At 42.4% G+C, this 21,008-nt stretch overlaps 1 protein-coding gene across 1 annotated transcript in view; it reads left to right on the top strand.

The window, feature by feature from the left end:
• LOC126267124 (transmembrane protease serine 4-like) overlaps positions 1-21,008 on the top strand; it is a 166,269-nt gene that overhangs the window by 99,692 nt on the left and 45,569 nt on the right. The window contains exon 4 of the mRNA XM_049972042.1: positions 8,169-8,346. Coding sequence (XP_049827999.1) covers positions 8,169-8,346 — 178 coding nt within the window. The remainder of the gene's footprint in view (positions 1-8,168; positions 8,347-21,008) is intronic.

Below are 21,008 nucleotides of genomic sequence, written 5' to 3'. Positions count from 1 at the left end.
TCCTGACAAAACAGCCTGTATCAGTGAGAAATTTGCACTGAAAAGATTTTCCTCATGGTCAGGCCGAAAGGTGAGCTACTTCAATGTCAGAGGAATGTCTCAGGTGCTGAGGAATCAATACAACAAACATGATTCAGAGCAAGACTTTATACAACAGTCTGCAAAATTTGATTGCTATCTTGATAGACTATATTTTTGAGAGGGACTGTTTCTGAAACCAGTTCATTTGATGGTTAACTCAGTGCTAGTGGCTAACTAGAGCCATCTGCAAAACGATATCTGTAAATGACTATAAGTACTAGTGCATAATGCATTATATGTGTTCCCTTTGCCAGCTTCGTTTGGCGGAAAGAAAACTTTACAGCAATTGTCTCCGGCTAACTGCTCATAATGCAGAGCTTCTTCAAGTTACTGATCAACAGTTTCAGAATTCTGACTTAGATTGCGCAAATTCACATACGCTAGCAAGTGGTTCATAGTAAAGAGTATTTCAGAATCAGCTTCCTCATTATATACATATTTCAGTAGCCAGTTACTTGCGTTAATGTCGTCAAGTACCAATGGCTGGATTGATCAGTGATACAATATCGTTCCTTTGTGACCTTTCAGTGACAGCGCTGTTCTCAGATGCTTTCGACGCGCTGACCTGCCTCACGCAGTCGATTTTGGAGCGGTTTTCCGGTTTCCATCGAGTGCCGCTGTTAATTCGTCATATTCCAGCAACAAGCCGGAGTATTGTACCGTAACTCAGCCTCGCCTGCCGGGTACTGGTTCCTATGCAATGTGCGAGACAGCAGATGTGTTATATATAGAAGATCCTGCACTTCAATTGTGTTACTGTTACTGGTTGACTATTTAGTAACATCACCATTCTTCCACCTTAGTATATTTCTTGAAAGTATTTAATTTTTTGTGCGTGGTTGACACACAGTACACAGATGGTGTGACAATTCTGATCGAGGCATGTATTTGTCCCAATGAGAGTCAGCAGTTCATGACATTTCTATTTGAGTGTATTTTTTCCTTTCCAAAAATAAAATCTGGTTTCGAAGTGTTTTCGTGGCAACCGACCGAGTTTCCTTTGCTACTGTGAGACGATTTGCGAATGAACTATTTACTGAATTTGGAATTCTAGTAAAAATTCCCCCAATGCGATTCTTGTACGCTTAATGACATATGACTATGCAATAAAGGCCTCTGTTGATGAATCGGATTGGGTGAGGTCGCTTGCCTTGTACAAAGTAGTGGTGGACCTAAATTATTAGTAACAAGTTAACCTAACCAAAATTTTTGACTAGGTTGTAGGACAGGGTTGGTGTGTCAATGTAGGTAGTCTGAAATATCTGGAAAAATAATCAGATTTATTCCATTTAGAGATTTACATATGCTCATAACTCGCATTAGCGAGGTGATGCCTCTTGAATGTATACAGATTAATAACTTAATAGGCACAAAGGAGTATAACACGAATCTAAAACTATAAAGCCTAGCGATGCAGATTGGCTCTTCCCCTTAACTGAATGAATGGCTGCTCCTCTTTCATTAAATTTGGTAGGTGAGTTGAGATTAATAAATAGCATTACATCTTGATCTTCTTTTAGAGTTTTAGTCCTGATTTTTTTAATCTTTTTTTAGAGCTGTTTATACAAGATTCTACATCTCGTACTTTCCATTTGTATCCAAACACAGAAATAATGTGGGCATGTGCTGTCATCGACAGTAGGTCAATGGCTACCCGTTTAACTGCAAGGCTAATGGTTCTATGGCAGGAGCTGCTTATGTTACCTGCTCTGTTCTCTTGCTCCACGACACATTTCCCAGCCAGCTGTTCGCATCGTCCTGTTATGCCCGTCACGTGTGACGTCTTTGCAACCACAACGGCGTGCGTACGCGACACAATCCTGCGAAATTATCCGGAGTTTCGGATAAGTACACAGCAACTCCACAATTACTCTGTATCGCCCGACACAGAATGCTGCGTTCTTATCAGACGGACGCTGAAACACAAGTGTCTCCTTCCTACCAAAAATCTATTGCAGCATGGCACTCCGCTCGTGTGGTTGTCCAGTCACAACATTTTGACAGATTTTTCACCAATGAGCGTCACTCCCACTCGATCGTGAATACGTAGAAAATATCACTTACGTCACGTACATGTGGCCAATGGCAGTAGCCTGTGGGAGCCGCAGCACGTTCAAAGAGCTTTCCAGATGCTTCCTTGACACCAGAATCTGAACGGACACATTCCGCTCCTCTGTCCCACGCTCAAAAAATGTGGAGTGTGGGATTCCTTGCTGACAATGTCGCCCACGACGCTTTTGTGGGCCCAAGGCGACACTGCCAAGGAGGAAGCAGCGTCTTCCTGCGATATTCATTCCGGGGAGACATTCTCCTTTGCCTGGCAGTGTTCTGCCGGAAATGCCGGCTGCCTGTCAAGCGGCATCAAAGCCCTGCCATTGGAGATCGTCATGGTAGTGCGAACAGCCGAGAGGTGCTGCACGTTGTAAAATTCGACCTTCGAGCTAACGTGCTGCTGGCTTCCCACCACTGGCACCGTAAGTACAATCCCGCAAGGAACTCTATCTGCAAAAAACTATTTGCGCTTGAAGCAATGCAACACATTCTCATTGCTCATGCCTTAGCCATCTCCGCTAGAACAGCGCGATGAACCGCGAGTTTGTTCACACCCATATTGCTACTTGTCATTATTGCCCTTATGATTTATTCAAAAATGCCGAGTGGCAATCAACTGATGTGGGCGTTGCACTCCCAGTGCATGGCCCATATCGGTTGCCACCTTGCAATTGTCCTTTCCAAGCGTAGAGCAAGAGGTACTGAATTTTTTCATCACTTTCTAAAATTCCAATTCCAATTTATCTCACTGTCCTTACAGACGCTAATATACGTCGTAAAATGTGTTTCTTTTATAGTAGGACTGCTGGTTTGCTGTTTCTGTTTTACTACCAGGTGTACTGCTATGAAATGAGCGTTAAGATACAAATGTGTCAATAGGGAACATTTGCTGTGAACGAGCCTTAATTTTTTTTTGTTTGGTTGGAATGACATCTGTCAAAATTATTTAGTATACATCAAGTCATGGAACAAACAACATAATAGGTTTTCACCGTGTTAACAATGTCGAATTTTGTACCAGAAACTGATGATTTGCGGAAAGCATTATTTTTTTGTTTTCATTTTTAAAAAAAAAGGTGTTGCAGAGTCGCATCAAATGCTTGTCGAGGCATATGGTGATCATGCTCTATCAGGAGCAACATGCAAAAAATGGTTTCAACAGTTCAGAAATAATGATTTTGATGTGAGAAATGAAGAACGTGGAAGACCACCAAAAAAGTTCGAATACGCATAATTGCAAGCAATATTGGATGAAGATGATACTTTGAGTCATCAGTAATGCTAAATGTTGCACAACAAACAATTTCTCACCGTTTGAAAACTATGGGAAAGATCCAAAAGTTTTGAAAATGAGTGACTCATGAACTGAATGAAAGACAGATGGAAAACCGAAAAATCATTTGCCAAATTTTGCTTCAAAGACGTGAAAGAAAATAAATTTTGCATCGAATTATTACTGGCGATGAAAAATGGATTTATTTTAAGATTCCTAAACGGGAAAAATCAGGGGTTAATCCGGGACAACTGTCAACATCAACTGCAAACCAGATGGATTCGGAAAGAAGACAATGCTCTGTGTTTGGTGGGATCAAAAAGGTGTGGAGTATCATGAGCTTCTAAAACCCGGTGAAACTGTGAATACTAATCGCTACAGACAAAAAATGATCAATTTGAACTATGCATTGATCGAGAAAGACTAGAATGGGCCAGAAGACATGGCAAAATATTTTTTTTACACGACAACGTACCTGTACGCAAAGCAAAGCTGGTTCAGGATACAATCAAAACATTTGGCTGGGAGCTGCTACCACACCCGCCGTATTCCCCAGACTTGGCCCCTTCCGACTACCATTTGTTTTCATCAATGGGACACGCAGTGGCTGAGGAACACTTCGATTCCGACGAAGAAGTCGAAAATTTGATGTCTGATTCTTTTGCTTCAAAAGACGAACATTTCTATTGGCGTGGTGTCCACAATTTGCCAGAAAGGTGGTCAAAATTTACAGAAAGCAATGGTCAGTACTTTTAACAGAATGTTTTTACTTTTCAGTTCAAAATTAGTTTTTCATTTTCACAAAAAGACTCTCATTTCATACCGATACACCTGGTACATTTCTATTTTCAGTACATAATGATCATTGTTATTTGTGTAGAATTGGAATAAAGTCTACATGTACATGACAGAATGTTGTCTGATGCCTTTTGTAGAGTTCGATACCTATTATTGCAAATTAACTGGACAGTTCCGAATTTTTAACACTTAAATTTGTATCAGGTTACCTTCCATTCAGAAGGCTGTTGCATGCAGCGACTGTTATATTGACTTGTAAATAATAGATTTCAGCTATTAGTCCTTTTCAAATTTTATTAGCAGATCTAGATTTCAGCTGGAAACTATCCATTCTCAATGCACTATCATTTTTTATCAATGCATATAATGCCTGTTGGTCGGGCTTCACCCACAGTTCATTGAGTAGTATTCAATGAACTGTGAGTGAAACCCGACCAAAAGGCATTACATGCACTGATAAAAAATGATTGTGCATTGAGAATGGCTAGTTTCTAGCTGAAATCTAGTTCTGCCAATAAAATTTCAAAAGGACGACTAATAGATGAAATCTATTATTTACATCTTAAATTTTTATAGATAATTTTCCGCACTAGTGTGTGGTCTGTTACCGGTGGTTCTTTTCCTAAAGTGTACTTGTGATATCAGTAAGTCCAACGAGCAAATTCGTAATTGTGCATTTCATCTCTAGTAATAAAAACAGAACTCTTCAAAAGCCATTGGAAGAGATTCGGATGACTGTACGCCGCCTTTATTCCCACTCCGGACAAATGTCTGTACTGTTCTTCTCATGTCGAGCGCTATCAGCTGCCCTAAGTGGAAGATGTGCTTTGTTGTACTCCACATTTTTACGTTGTTTTTAAGCCACAGCGTTCATCTTTGGCACGCTAGTGTGGAAAGTATAAAGAAAGTAGAATTCGTAAGTGGTCTGTGATATGCTGTGTATTTTCGTACTGCGAATGTTGCGAAAGACATGTTGTTTTATAACGTTACTTGTAATCAACATTCGCTCTTTATACAATTTTATGATAGTATCTTAGTTCAGATAATTATTTCGAATAAAAAAATATATATCTACGTGAATAAATGCATATTTTGAGAATTTTCGTAAGTTAAGTGTATTGTGATTAACATATTTAGTATAAGTCGGTGTTTCTGATCTACAGTTTCTCATTTAAAGTTATTTCGTATCGTGTCTCATTTAGTTTTCCCTTTCAGCAAAAGTGTAAATTGTCTGCATTTATCGTACATTAACGCGGTTTTCTACTTCTTTAGTGACTATAATGTCAAAAAAGTTTTACTGTAAAGCGACTGGAAGCTGCAGCAAATTGTGTTGGGAGAGCTCTGCAGAGATGTATTTAGAGTAACCACAGGTACTATCCTCTGTTGTACAGGTCGTAGTAGAACTATCACTAATTGTCCACTTGACTGTGAATGCGTAATGGTCGGCGACCTTTACATGGAAGACAGGAACCGGCGAGAACTCAGGATGTTATTTATTTATTTATTTATTGAGTCATCGGTCGTCTGACTGGTTTGATTTGGCCAGCCATGAATTCGTCTCCTGTGCCAACCTCTTCATCTGCGGATAGCACTTGCAACCTACGTCCTCAGTTATTTTCTGGATGTATTCCAGTCTCTGTCTTCATCTACAGTTTCTACCCTCTGCTCCCTCTAGTTCCACGGAAGTTATTTCCTGATGTGTTAACAGATGTACTACCATCCTGTCCCTTCTTCTTGTCAATGTTTTCAATATATTCCTTTCCTTGCCGATTCTGCTGAGAACCTCCCCGCTCTTTACCTTACCAGTCCATTCATACCTTACTAGTACACTAAATTTTCATCATTCTTCTGTAGCACCACATCTCAAAAGCTTCGATTCTCTTCGGTTCCAGTTTCCCCACAGTCCATGATGTTGTACTTATCCCCTTACACAAGACGTTCGAGTACCTATCTTCAAAAGAAACCAAAACAGAGGACGTGTGAGTAACGTCAGTAGTTGGGAAACATGTTTCCTCGTGTATCAAGAGGAAGCATACGCAAAAGTGTAGAGGTTTGTTAAATACCAACAATTCATTCCCGGTACACAACTCTACTCCTTAACGGAAATTAGCAAGGGATGGGCAGGAACGTTAGATTAGGTCAGTGCAAGGCTTCAGCCCACGGGCTGTGCCTGGTGCACAGGATATAAATGAACGTCAACAAAAGCAAAATGAGGATAATGGAATGTAGTAGAATTAAGTCGGGTGATGCTGAGGGAATTAGATTAGGAAATGAGACACTTAAAGTAGTAAAGGAGTTTTGCTATTTGGGGAGCAAAATAACTGACGATGGTCGAAGTAGAGAGGATATAAAATATAGACTGGCAATGGCAAGGAAAGTGTTTCTGAAGAAGAGAAATTTGTTAACATCTAGTATAGATATAAGTGTCAGGAATTCGTTTCTGAAAGTATTTGTATGGAGTGTAGCCATGTATGAAAGTGAAACATGGACGATAAATAGTTTAGACAAGAAGAGAATAGAAGCTTTCGAAATGTGGTGCTACAGAAGAATGCTGAAGATTAGATGGATAGATCGCATAACTAATGAGGAGGTATTGAATAGGATTGGGGAGAATAGGAGTTTGTAGATCAACTTTACAAGAAGAAGGGATCGGTTGGTAGGACATGTTATGAGGCATCAAGGGATCACCAATTTAGTATTGGAGGCCAGCGTGGAGGGTAAAAATCGTAGAGGGAGACCAAGAGATGAATACATTAAGCAGATTCAGAAGGATGTAGGTTGCAGTAGGTACTGGGAGATGAAGAAGCTTGCACAGGATAGAGTAGCACGGAGAGCTGCATCAAACCAGTTTCAGGACTGAAGACAACAACAACAACAACAAACTGAGAACGTTAATTGGACTCCACATTACTGTGAAACTGGAAGAAAGAAAAGGAGCTATTATCAGGTATGCCTTACAAAAGCACAATAAATATTAATTCAGCTTTACTTGTATTGTCACTAGTTACCAGTACTGCAAAAAGCAAATGATAATTTCTAATACTGGCTAATTCGAGAGAATAGTAACTGTGTACTGTAGTGTCAGAGAAACTATCAACGAACGGTAACCTGAAATATCTTTACAAATTACGATCGTGTTGTATAGTGTTTCATGCTTACAAATTTACCGCCGACCTCGGTTGTGTGTAAGTGTGTGTGTGTGTGTGTGTTGTGTGTGTGTGTGTGTGTGTGTGTGTGCGCGTGCGTGCGTGCCTAGTTGCGCATCCGCAGTTGCTACAGCGCCAGTAAGGGGGGGGGGGGGGGTACATTTCTACCGCCGTCTTCTTCATGCACAATTAGAATCAGTCAATTCGTACAAATGTTTGAATGCATAAATCTGTAGTGATATAAAATGTAACACGTACAGAGGCTGTGCCATAGATAAACCGGATGGCTCATTTCGCTTCATTGCCGAGATATTAGAAAAATGTAATAAGTCTAGAAATGAGATGGCTTACAAGACAGTGGTGTTACCTATTCTAGAACTTTGCTTAAGTTTGTAGGACCCTACCGAAATGGAACTAACAGAGGTTGTTGAACGAATAGAAAAACAGAAGGAATTGAAGGTCACAGGTTTATTTGACCCGTGGGAGGGCGTCTTGGAGGTGCTGAAAATCTTGAACTGGTAGACGCTTCAAGAAAGAGGCTAACTGTCCTTTAATGTCTTGTTTACAAGTTTTGGTGTATTGGCTTCAAGTGATGAACCCAGAGATATATTACATCCACCAGCGTACTGCTCCCGTAAGGATTGCGAGGAAGAGATTAGATTAACAATTCCAGACACACAGGCATTTTAGCGACCATTTTTTCCGTGCTCCATCGGAGGCCCAGAAACACTATTAAATTGCTGCAACGGGATGTAACCAGTGATTTGCAGAGAAGACGTACAGAAGTAGAATCTGACGAGTGGACTGTGGTGTTTCAGACTGCCGTTCGACTTCAACGTTCCCCTGCAGGTGGTCGGCTGGGGCTATGGGAATCAAACCGGCCTGGACCGCTACCTTCGCCAGACCGTCATGTTTGTCGGCAGCAGCATGATTTGTCCCACGACTGCTCTCCAGCATCTGCGGCAGCTCATGTGCAGCATGGATATCTTGCATAAGGTATTCGCACTCTCGATACCTAGGCAGCGCCTCATTAGAGAAACTTTTCCCAACTCTGATCTCTTCATTCAAAAAGCGATAATGCACACATATGTCGAAACACTGAAAAGGAACAGAGCCAAAGCAAAACTCTTAATTCGTACCATGTAGTCTCTAGCGGCCAGTATTTACTTCAGTTAAGACTTCCTGGATGAGACAGCATGGTAAAACTATTCCCTGACGTTTCGTCCCCGACTGCGGGAGATATCTTCAGAGATATAACGGCAAAGTCATCAAGGGCTCGGGACGATCCCCAATTTATAGAGCTTATCGGTCTCACAAAAAGATATGTCGAGTACAGCAAAGCATTTTTACAAAGAAACTGATGGGATGGGCGCTGGCATCCTTCTTAGCCCAGCTGTTGACAACATATTTACAGAGATTTATGAACAATGGGCATATGAGACAGTCAATGAAAGGCCAGGTATATGGATGATACGTATGACAACAGTCACAGAAAAATGTGTATTTGATTTCTTTTTTTAGGTATTAACTTAATCTTAACAATGTATGGGCACTATATTTAATATAAGTTTTTTTTCTGTCTCATACTCTTCTCTCAGATAGTGACTTGTATAAAATTATAAAATTTGCAAAACGCTTATAATTGGAATTAGACGAAATTTCGTTTTCCAATATTAATAAATATTGAAGGGTGAATGTAAAAATACCTTTTATTTTACATTGCAATTATGTGTCCATTGGCTTATACACTGAGGAGCCAAAGATACTGGTACACCTCTCTAATATCATGTAGCCCCCCCCCCCCCCCCCCGCGAGCACACAGAAGTGCCGCAACACGACGTGATATGCACATGACTAATGTGTGAAATAGTGCTGGAGGTAATTGACACCATGAATCCTGCAGGGCTCTCCATAAATCCGTAAGAGTAGGGGGTGGAGATTTCTTCTGAACAGCACATTGCAAGGCATCCCAGATATGCTGAATAATGTTCATGTCTGAGGAGTTTAGTGGCCAGCAGAAGTGTTTAAAATTAGAACAGTGTTGCTGGACCCACTCTGAGCAATTCTGGACGTCTGAGGTATCGCATTGTCCTGCTGGAATTGCACACGCCCGTCGGAATGCACAGTGGACGTAAATGGATGCAGGTGATCAGACAGGATGCTTACGTACGTTTCACCTGTTAGAGTCGTATCTAGAAGTATCAGGTGTCCCAACTGCACATGCCCCACGCCATTTCGGAGCCTCCACCAGCTTTAACAGTACCCTGCTGCCATGCAGGCTGCATGGATTCACGAGGTTGTTTCCATACCTGGACACGTCCATCCGCTTGATAGAATTTGAAACGGGACTCGTCCTACCAGGTAACAAGTTTCCAGTCATCAACAGTCCAATGTCGGCCCTGACGGGCCCAGGCGAGGCGCAAAGCTTTGTGTTGTGCAGCCATAAAGGCTACACGAATGGGCCTTTAGCTCCGAAAGCCCATATCTATGATGGTGTATTCTTATCGAGTTATCAGCCGAGTGGTGGCGTCGTCTTGTCGCAACGTTTCGATTAATTTCATACCCATCATCTTCTGGCGCCACCACTTGGCTGATAGCCCGAGAAGAATTCATCATTGGAATACGCCGAGAAAGACTTTCGCATACATACCTACGATGTTTCGTTGAATGGTTCGCACGCTGACACTTGTTAATGGCCCAGCATTGAAATCTGCAACAATTTTCGGAGGGGTTTCACTTCTGTCGCATTAAACAATTCTGTTCAGTCGCCATTGCTCCCGTTCGTGCAGGATCTTTTTCCGTCCGCAGCTACGTCGGAGATTTGATGCTTTAATGGATTCCTGATATTCACGGTACACTCGTGAAATGGTCTTACAGGAAAATCCCCACTTCATCGCTACCTCGGAGATGCTGTGTCCCATCGTTCGTGGGCCGAATGTAACAGCACGTTCAGACTCACTTAAATCTTGGTCATCTGTCATTGTAGCAGCAGTAACCGATCTAACAACTACGCCTGTCACTTGTTGTCTTATAGAGAGTTGCCGACGACAGCTCCGTATTCTACCTGTTTACATATCTCTGTATTTGAATACGCATGCCTATACCATTTCTTTGGCACTTCAGTGTATTTCTTTCTCCTTGAACTATCTAATATAGCATTTTCTCTTCTGAAATGTCAGTTGCACCGTAGGTCTCAGTGAAAAAACCATTGGTAGTCTCGCATACTGTTATTCCAGTGGCAGTGATACCGTCTTTTATCATGGTGATTTCCTTAGAAAAGCACTCAACCTGTTACTGTCTGACATCACCCAAATATCAGAGAAAAAGTCCAGATACTGGGTGGAGATGTTAATTGTGAGACTCATCAAGCAGCATAAATGATTGAATTATTCAGGCATATTCACTACACAGGAAATATTACGTTGGTTCTTGTTTCGCCTAATAACCTAGTAACACATTCCTTGAATCATGATTAAGCCTCCCTGCAAGCCACAGCAATTTTCGATTCAGAATTGGAATCTAACATAATTTTTCTAATGCTAGGTTCTACAAATACATCATAATTTAAACTTTCTGCTGATATACAGAGTGTTACAAGAAGGTACGGCCAAACTTCCAGGAAACATTCCTCACACACAAAGAAAGAAAATATGTTATATGGACATGTGTCCGGAAACGCTTACTTTCCACGTTAGAGCTCATTTTATTACTTCTCTTCAAATCACATTAATCATGGAATGGAAACACACAGCAACAGAACGTACCAATGTGACTTCAAACACTTTGTTACAGGAAATGTTCAAAATGTCCTCCGTTAGCGAGGATACACGCATCCACCCTCCGTCGCATGGAATCCCTGATACGCTGGTGCAGCCCTGGAGAATGGCGTATTGTATCACAGCCGTCCACAATACGAGCACGAAGAGTCTCTACATTTGGTACCGGGGTTACGTAGACAAGAGCTTTCAAATGACCCCATAAATGAAAGTCAAGAGGGTTGAGGTCAGGTGAGCGAGGAGGCCATGGAATTAGTCCGCCTCTACCAATCCATCGGTTACCGAGTCTGTTGTTGAGAAGCGTACGAACACTTCGACTGAAATGTGCAGAAGCTCCATCGTGCATGAACCACATGTTGTGTTGTACTTGTAAAGGCACATATTCTAGCAGCACAGGTAGAGTATCCCGTATGAAATCATGATAACGTGCTCCATTGAGCGTAGGTGGAAGAACATGGGGCCCAATCAAGACATTACCAACAATGACTGCCCAAACGTTCACAGAAAATCTGTGTTGATGACGTGATTGCACAACTGCGTGCGGATTCTCGACAGCCCACACATGTTGATTGTGAAAATTTACAATTTGATAACGTTCGAATGAAGCCTCGTCCGTAAAGAGAACATTTTCACTGAAATTAGGATTGACACATTGTTGGATGAATCATTCGCAGAAGCGTAGCCGTGGAGGCCAATCAACTGCTGATAGTGCCTACACACTCTGTACATGGAACGGAAAAGACTGGTTCTCCCGTAGCACTCTCCATACAGTGACGTGGTCAGCGTTACCTTGTACAGCAGCAACTTCTCTGACGCTGACATTAGGGTTATCGTCAACTGCACGATGAACTGCCTCGTCCATTGCAGGTGTCCTCGTCGTTTTAGGTCTTCCCCAGTCGCGAGTCATAGGCTGGAATGTTCCGTGCTCCCTAAGACGCCGATCAATTGTTCGAACGTCTTCCTGTCGGGACACCTTCGTTCTGGAAATCTGTCTCGATACAAACGTACCGCGCCACGGCTATTGCCCCGTGTTAATCCATACATCAAATGGGCATCTGCCAACTCCGGATTTGAAAACATTGCACTGACTGCAAAACCACGTTCGTGATGAACACTAACCTGTTGATGCTACGTACTGATGTGCTTGATGCTAGTACTGTAGAGAAATGAGTCGCATGTCAACACAAGCACCGAAGTCAACATTACCTTCCTTCAACTGGGCCAACTGGCGGTGAATCGAGGAAGAACAGTACATACTGACGAAACTAAAATGAGCTCTAACATCGAAATTAAGCGTTTCCGGACACATGTCCGCATCACATCTTTTCTTTATTTGTGTGTGAGGAATGTTTCCTGAAAATTTGGCCGTACCTTTTTGTAACACCCTGTATAATGAATTTTTTCACAGAGATACTTGGAATGTTGTCCACCTTTCGAAACGCATTTAACGATATTTTTTCATTAATCCCATCACATATCATTGTTTTTTATTGATGCACAGAGTGCTGGAGCAAAATGCTTTTCTCTCTAGCCTTCAAAGATTTTCTTGCTGATGAGTCTCTTTTAGACCAATGTTAATTTCTCACACCACAATCTTATTCACGCAAGAAACGCAATACCTCAAAAACACTGTCGGAAAATTTTTACACGAGAACACCTTAACTGAAAGCTGCTAAAAGGATGCTTCAGTGTTCTACACCTGTGAGATATGCTGATTAAAATGTTTTCTGTTCCTCAGTCACTTCCTAACACTATTTAATAACACAGTCATTTATTAAATGACACACAACCATTGCTCTCTTCTTCTCTCCTTCTCTCTCTTTTCTTTCAGATATGAACCACTGTTTCTTCCTTTTCCTCTACATCTCTCTATAGTTCTCGCTTCACTTTTCTGTCCATGTGGCTCCAGGTTTCTTCATGAGTTTTCCATGAAAACTATGGAATATTCTAATTTCTTTCTGATTGGCGACCGTTCCCCAGTTTCTTTTGGAGATTCCTATGACCCTTCCAATTGCTTTGCAATCTGTGTTATCCATTTTCAGTTTCGAAAACAGGTGAACAGTCTTTTTGTTAGTCTATTGAGGTTCATCCTTTGAATGTGACCAAGGAAAACTATGCTTCTTTTCCGTATCGTATCTGTAATTTTTTGGATATGAGTATGAAGTTGACTATTATGGCGTATTCTGTAATGTATTTGCTCTATACCTAGTCCCAAAATTTTCCTTAGTATTTTTGTTTCTATGATTTCCAGGGTCCGTCATCGCCTTCTTATCTAGAGTGAAACGTTCTGCTGCTTAGATTACTTCTGGAAGGATTACTGTAGAGCAGTGTCTAGCTTTATCGTTAAGGAACATTCAGTACTTATTACATACAGCCTAAGTGAACTAGTACGCTATTTTCATTACATTAACGCTTACTTTAATGGCTTCTTTCTCCTGAATTTCTTCTTCAGTTATTCTCGCATGCTCGAATTTCTTAGTTCTCTCTCTATTTTTCCACGTTTATCTGTCATTAGCTTGGGGGCTACCCTTACCTTTGTCACATGCTTATTTTCTCGAAGGAAATTTAAAAGCCTGTTTTTTTCCAGCTTGTTGTTTCATGAATTTTATGTGCCTACAGGCTGTTTACATTGAGTCTGGGAAAAATAACTTGCTCCTTTGCCGACATGTGGTCAATTTTGTAACCTAATCTAAGTCCCTCATTGATTTGAATTTCTCTTAGCGACATTCCACATGGACCTATGGTCGTTTCTAGAACACAGTTAAAAGGCAGCAGAGAGAGACTATCTCCTCGTCTGACTCTAGTTTCACTTTAGAGTAGGTGTTTGTTAGGGTTTGTTTATTAGAACTGTAGCGTTACTATTTAACTCCTGCTCGTTCAGAATCTCAAACAACTTACCCTTTTCTGAAGTCAACAAAAGTGACTACGAAATATTTAGATCTATTCTTGAGATACATTACTAATGACTTTAATTTGAGAATTGGCTCTGAATAGATCTATTTTTTCTAATATCAAATTGATATTCTCCAGTGTAAGGATGGAACAGTTGTTCTGTCCCAGCTATTAATGCTTTCGTTAAGATTATGTAGGTAGCCTATCAATTACCTGCTTGCGGAGTGGGTAGATCAAGCCTATTTGCAAGTCTTACAGAGTCTCTCCTGTTAACAAAAACTTTCGGACGATTTTGGTTAGCTTGTTCACGAACCTGTTATTTAAATATTTCCAGTGTTCTGTAATTGTAGAATCCTCCCAAGGCGCTTTATTGTTTTTCGTGAATTGGACGATTTCTTTGGTTTCCTGTTTATTTTCCGTATACGAAGTCGGGTACGGAGTGTAATCTCCTGTAACGTTAAATCTTCATTTAGAACATTCACAATTTCGTAAATTTTCAAAATATTTTACTACACTGTCACCTTTTCTAGGTAATGATGGGCTGCTTTCCCATTTTGGTCTCAATAGCAAGGGACTGGTAGAGAGTCATTTTAAATTTTTGTGTAAATTTCTAGCATTGTTTATTTTTAAATAGTTGTATATTTGTTTTAATTGGTTTGTACCATAATTTCTCTTGGCAATCAAGATCATTTTGGCTAATTCCCTGATAATTTCAAGCAATCTTCTTATGTTTTCCGTGTTCTAGCCTTTAATCCATTTCTCTCGCGCGTTTTGTCTTCTTGTGACTGCTTCAACATCTCATGAATTCCACCGCACATAACATCCGATTTTGGCCAAGAGAAGTGTTACTTTTGCTGTCTAGACAACTACGACGAATCAGAATATTGTGAACATCTGCTTAACAGAGCACTTTTGCATATTAAATGCGAAATACGGCAGTGATTCTTCGTGGAAAGGCTTCGACTAGTCCTTGATAGGTTACTGGTCCTATGTGGCGAATTTAGTAGTCCACACATCAGCGCGAATTCAGTATCCTGCTCCTCAAAAGACTGAGCATGATTGTGGCCTCGTGACGTAGACAATTATTTTGGCCTCGTGACGTAGACAGTTATCTTTTTGGAACGTACCACTGCTGTCGTGGACAATTTCAAGTGTGAGTGGAATCATGTAGTGCAGTACTAACGTCGACAGCTGTCTTGCTGTCCTCGATTCCTGCCTAGGGCCTACGTGAGCCCAAGTGAATATCCCCCATAGCTCAATACCGTCCCCACATGCCCGCATCTACGGCGTAGTGCATGTTTCGAGCAGACGTTCACCTAGACGATAATTATTCGAATATGACCTTCGACATGGTATAACAAGGAAAGTGAGTCATCCAACCAGACAACACGTTTCTGTTGATGCATTTTCGCATTAAATTGATGCCGAGCCCACTGCAAGTGTAATCGACAATATTGTTGGGTCAACTGGGAATATGTTGGGGTCGTCTGCTGCAGTGCCTCATGAACAACAGTATGTGCTGTTGCGTTAGGAATCACTTGTGCCTGCACAAACATTCTACTGCGTTGTCGTATCTGCCACTGATCAACGCGTACGCGTATTCAATTTTACAAAACGGGTAAGCTTCCGAGCTCCACGTCCTGTGATGAGATGTGGACGTCGAACCACTTGTCTCTTACTTGTGGTTTCATTGTCCTTGAACCACTAGAGGCCCGCGGCAGTAGTACTTGAACATCCGACAAGCTTCCCCATTTCGAGTCATCAAAACCTACCCCTTCTCAAAGTCGCTTATGACAGTGTATTTCCTCATTTTGTGGCCTGCATTGTTGATGGAATGATTCTCCTTTTGTATCTGTTCCAGTTATGTAATTTCCTCTTCTGAGTCACGGGGACGCAACACCACCAGGCGAAACTCAGAGTCGCTGTGGGCAGAGCTCATAACGTTTTGGGCTCGTCAGACTACATTACCCATGTCCTGTGCCAATTGTTATGTCGACTCACTAAGGACGCCTGATTAGTTATAACTGAGCGTCTAAAGAGCCTAATTTGCGAAGTGGAATCAGTGCATATATAAATAAATAAATAAAAAATCAGTATTTTCAGTACAGCCTTTTATACAGGTGAAATGGCGTAACTACGTGGTGCTGGTGGGAGTGTCTGATGTTATGGGAGACTTTCAAATTGACGGCGCAACGCAGCCTACCCATAGGACGAACAGTTGCAGACGATAGTCATTTTTGTAGGATGTGCTTCCAAACACGTTAACAGTCTCTGAAACCTCGTCTTAGTACCAGAATAATTTGGCCTGATAATCGAATTACTACATTTCGTAGAATAACATGTAATGCTACCACATCTATCAGTACAATAGGACAACGCAAGTGGATGTTAGCAATCAGGGACATTAACGTTTCGCAAGAAATCCTCGTTTTCCTTTACATTTCTTTCCTACTTACATTCGGTACTTTGCCAAGCATCAGTGTCCACATTACAAGCCCAGTTTTCTCTCGGGATCAAAATCATATGGATGCGACTAGCAAAGGCTTGGGTGATGAAAAATCATTTTCACGACAAACAGGGTGTCTATGTCATTTGTAGTCGACATTTACTTTCATAAAAAAATTTGCCGGGACAATCTGGAGCACCTTTAACACGCCCATTACGCAAAGAGTTGTATAAATTGTCGGATTAGAATAAACGGTTCGTTTTTGGTTTACCTGCTTACGCAAGATGTGATCTGGAATGGGCTGACCAGTGGCTGATTCGAATGTTTAGGCCACACTCATATTCACGCACTTAATAAAGTGGTGGGAAAACATGTAGCCTACAAGCTATTGTGAGCCGGCGGGGCAAGGAGCGAAAACACTGGATAGCATGTCAAAATCGTATCAAACGTACATCCGCATCGTCAGGATCTTAAAAACTGAGGAAAAAGGTCAGGGAAATATAATGTGTGCAGCAGTTAGTTACTTGCCATAAACAGACTTTAATGTTCTACACAATGGAGGGAACAATTGTTAGGCAATGTGAAACCATGTGCCCTTGTGGTGACCGGGGTCAAAGGTGGACACGATAATGATAAAAAATAAATATCAGGATACAGTTAAATCATCTCAAAAACTTCTTTTTTATCTTTAACAGTGAATTAATTTAATACACTCACAATAAACAGAATTTCATATATGACACAGTGGAGGATACTATAGTCTGCTAGCTGTGAACCACGGGCACGTGGGACAGTAATGGACAAAGAGGGATATGCCCCCTCAAGGAGAGCATCGCTACAATTATCTGAAATTCAGTCAGAACTAACAGAGCACCTACCTTGTGTCTCTTTATGTCTCTGTTATCATTTATTCTGTGAAGAGTTTCACTCTCATGGCATGATGTAACAAGAGTTCATGGCCTCAATTGTTTCAGTCTTCCCAGTGGTTCCATGTTGTATCCTTTGGATGCAGAAAGAATCAAAGTACATGTTGTCAAATGTGCTGCACAGATATTGGTGTTTCCTCGATAGCGTATGTGACAACATCAATAAATCCTTCCCCATTTTTGGGTTAATTTGATGTACCTCCCCTTTCTGCCTACGTTCCACGGTCTCCTGTCACCACCAATAAAACAAAGTACACAAATCTAGGAAACTTCCTGGCAGATTGAAACTGTGTACCGGACCGAGACTCGAATTCGGGACCCTTGCCTTTCGCGGGCAAGTGCTCTACCGACTGAGCTACCCAAGAACGACTGACGCCCCGTCCTCACAGCTTTAATTCCGCCAGTACCTCGTCTCCTACATTCCAGCGCACACTCCGCTGTAGAGTGAAAATTTCATTCTACATAATTCTAATTCTATGCTTCTGTTTTATACCAGATCCTAAGACGACACATTATATTTACATTTGACTCTTGTGCTCCCAACGATCTCATCAACAGAGGGCGATCACCGCAATCAAGCCATTATTCTATTTAATCAGTCTACACTGTACTTTGCTAAATCTACCACAATGATGGTCTCTCTTGTGTAGGTGCGTCTCTGTTTCTTCCGTGAGTCGATCGTTTTATTTTCATCCAAACACTCGTCTTCCTTTGATGTATCAGACAGACACTTAGTTTCTGCTTGAAAAGATGTCCCCAATCTGTTACAAAACCTCTGCATTAACTTTAGCCTGTGCCTTTGCTTCCTGAAGTTCCACGGCATTGTCACCTGAACATACACTCCTGGAAATGGAAAAAAGAACACATTGACACCGGTGTGTCAGACCAACCATACTTGCTCCGGACACTGCGAGAGGGCTGTACAAGCAATGATCACACGCACGGCACAGCGGACACACCAGGAACCGCGGTGTTGGCCGTCGAATGGCGCTAGCTGCGCAGCATTTGTGCACCGCCGCCGTCAGTGTCAGCCAGTTTGCCGTGGCATACGGAGCTCCATCGCAGTCTTTAACACTGGTAGCATGCCGCGACAGCGTGGACGTGAACCGTATGTGCAGTTGACGGACTTAGAGCGAGAGCGTATAGTGGGCATGCGGGAGGCCGGGTGGACGTACCGCCGAATTGCTCAACACGTGGGGCGTGAGGTCTCCACAGTACATCGATGTTGTCACCGGTGGTCGGCGGAAGGTGCACGTGCCCGTCGACCTGGGACCGGACCGCAGCGACGCACGGATGCACGCCAAGACCGTAGGATCCTACGCAGTGCCGTAGGGGACTCCACCGCCACTTCCCAGCAAATTAGGACACTGTTGCTCCTGGGGTATCGGCGAGGACCATTCGCAACCGTCTCCATGAAGCTGGGCTGCGGTCCCGCACACCGTTAGGCCGTCTTCCGCTCACGCCCCAACATCGTGCAGCCCGCCTCCAGTGGTGTCGCGACAGGCGTGAATGGAGGGACGAATGGAGACGTGTCGTCTTCAGCGATGAGAGTCACTTCTGCCTTGGTGCCAATGATGGTCGTATGCGTGTTTGGCGCCGTGCAGGTGAGCGCCACAATCAGGACTGCATACGACCGAGGCACACAGGGCCAACACCCGGCATCATGGTGTGGGGAGCGATCTCCTACACTGGCCGTACACCTCTGGTGATCGTCGAGGGAACACTGAATAGTGCACGGTACATCCAAACCGTCATCGAACCCATCGTCTACCATTCCTAGACCGGCATGGGAACTTGCTGTTCCAACAGGACAATGCACGTCCGCATGTATCCCGTGTCACCCAACGTGCTCTAGAAGGTGTAAGTCAACTACACTGGCCAGCAAGATCTCCGGATCTTCCCCCATTGAGCATGTTTGGGACTGGATGAAGCGTCGTCTCACGCGGTCTGCACGTCCAGCACGAACGCTGGTCCAACTGAGGCGCCAGGTGGAAATGGCATGGCAAGACGTTCCACAGGACTACATCCAGCATCTCTACGATCGTCTCCATGAGAGAATAGCAGCCTGCATTGCTGCGAAAGGTGGATATACACTGTACTAGTTCCGAGATTGTGCATGCTCTGTTGCCTGTGTCTATGTGCCTGTGGTTCTGTCAGTGTGATCATGTGATGTATGTGACCTCAGGAATGTGTCAATAAAGTTTCCCCTTCCTGGGACAATGAATTCACGGTGTTCTTATTTCAATTTCCAGGAGTGTATTAAACTGTGTTTGTTCACATTCACTCTCGATGACGAACGCTCGGTGTTTTCCACAGATTTTTCACATGGCTCGGTATTTCCGTGTTCATCATAAGTAACGCCTACGACTGGTTTTAACCAATAGGTGTTTCTTTTTGCAATGATCGCGGAGGCCGCGTTCCGTATTTTCTACGAGTCGACGAGTGCAGCTCAACTTGGGCCACATTTGTTGTAAGTTCTGCGAGTCTAGTATCTCTGCATTCAAGGCAAATGCGGTTCAGCGGTTGATTTCCACCCACATTCAACATCGTGTTCGACATTACAGTCACATCCTCGTTCCCCTTGACCAACGTTCCCTCGTTAACTTCACGTTCTAAGCACTGAGTTCCGCGCGACTTATCCCCAAATGCAAGACTCCCGACTGCATTTCGGATCACAAACATCTTGAGGAGTGTATGGATCCTGGACTGCCTTGTCCTTTCCCCCGATTTATAACCCACAATGTATGTTTGGTATGTAATGGGAAAGATGAATAACTTCATACCAACCTCCAGGTATCAGCGTTCGTGATCTGACGAAGCATGCGTTTCAGACATGGAAAAAATTCGACAATATGACGTGTAGAGTCTGCTTGCGGTCATGCCATAATGAACACACGAGTATAACTGTGCTCCTCGGTGACAAACCTCATACTGAAGTATGTAAGTTACATGTAAGTTTCCGAATGTAAGTTTACGCATTAGAGACCATTTATGAGATGAATATCTCCACAGCGTTGGATAAATATGAGACTGGTACGGTGTAACACTCTCCGTTTCCGTCATTGAGGACATGAAATATGAGTCAGCAAACTCAAAAAACATGCAGTTGTAACTGTAAGAAATGTTGCGTGTATCATTTTTTGTTTTGATTCTTCTTATTGTATTAGCATTCAGCGTAGAAGAAACTCGACAAGTATTAACCGCCTCCATTACAAAAGAGCGTTCGTATTTGGCGCATGTACTGCATTATACGTCGCAATACATACTAAATTCATTCACGGTAACAACAAATAAACACTGTGTTATGATGACGACGAACGAATCGTCGCCAATGCGAATGATTGGTGGCCATTGCTAAATAGAAACATACAGATCTCTTCTTTGCACATACAGCAGGTTTGTCAGTGAATTCGGTAAGGAGCTGGCTGCTTGGTCAGGGGCTGCAACGACTAAAATAATTAGAAGTCGTTGGTAAAAAATAATATATTGTACTTAACCGGTGGTACAGGAGTCTTCATAGTAAGTAGGAATATAATTACAAACAGAGAGCTATAGAGGCATCATATAGGTCATACTTTAACTAAGCGCCTCGTTAGAGGCTGTTTCCTAACAGCTGGA

This window comes from Schistocerca gregaria, chromosome 4 (genome assembly GCF_023897955.1).
Source record: "Schistocerca gregaria isolate iqSchGreg1 chromosome 4, iqSchGreg1.2, whole genome shotgun sequence".
Lineage (NCBI taxonomy): Eukaryota > Metazoa > Arthropoda > Insecta > Orthoptera > Acrididae > Schistocerca > Schistocerca gregaria.
Note: the sequence above shows the minus strand (reverse complement) of the source record. Positions and strands in the feature narration are given on the sequence as shown.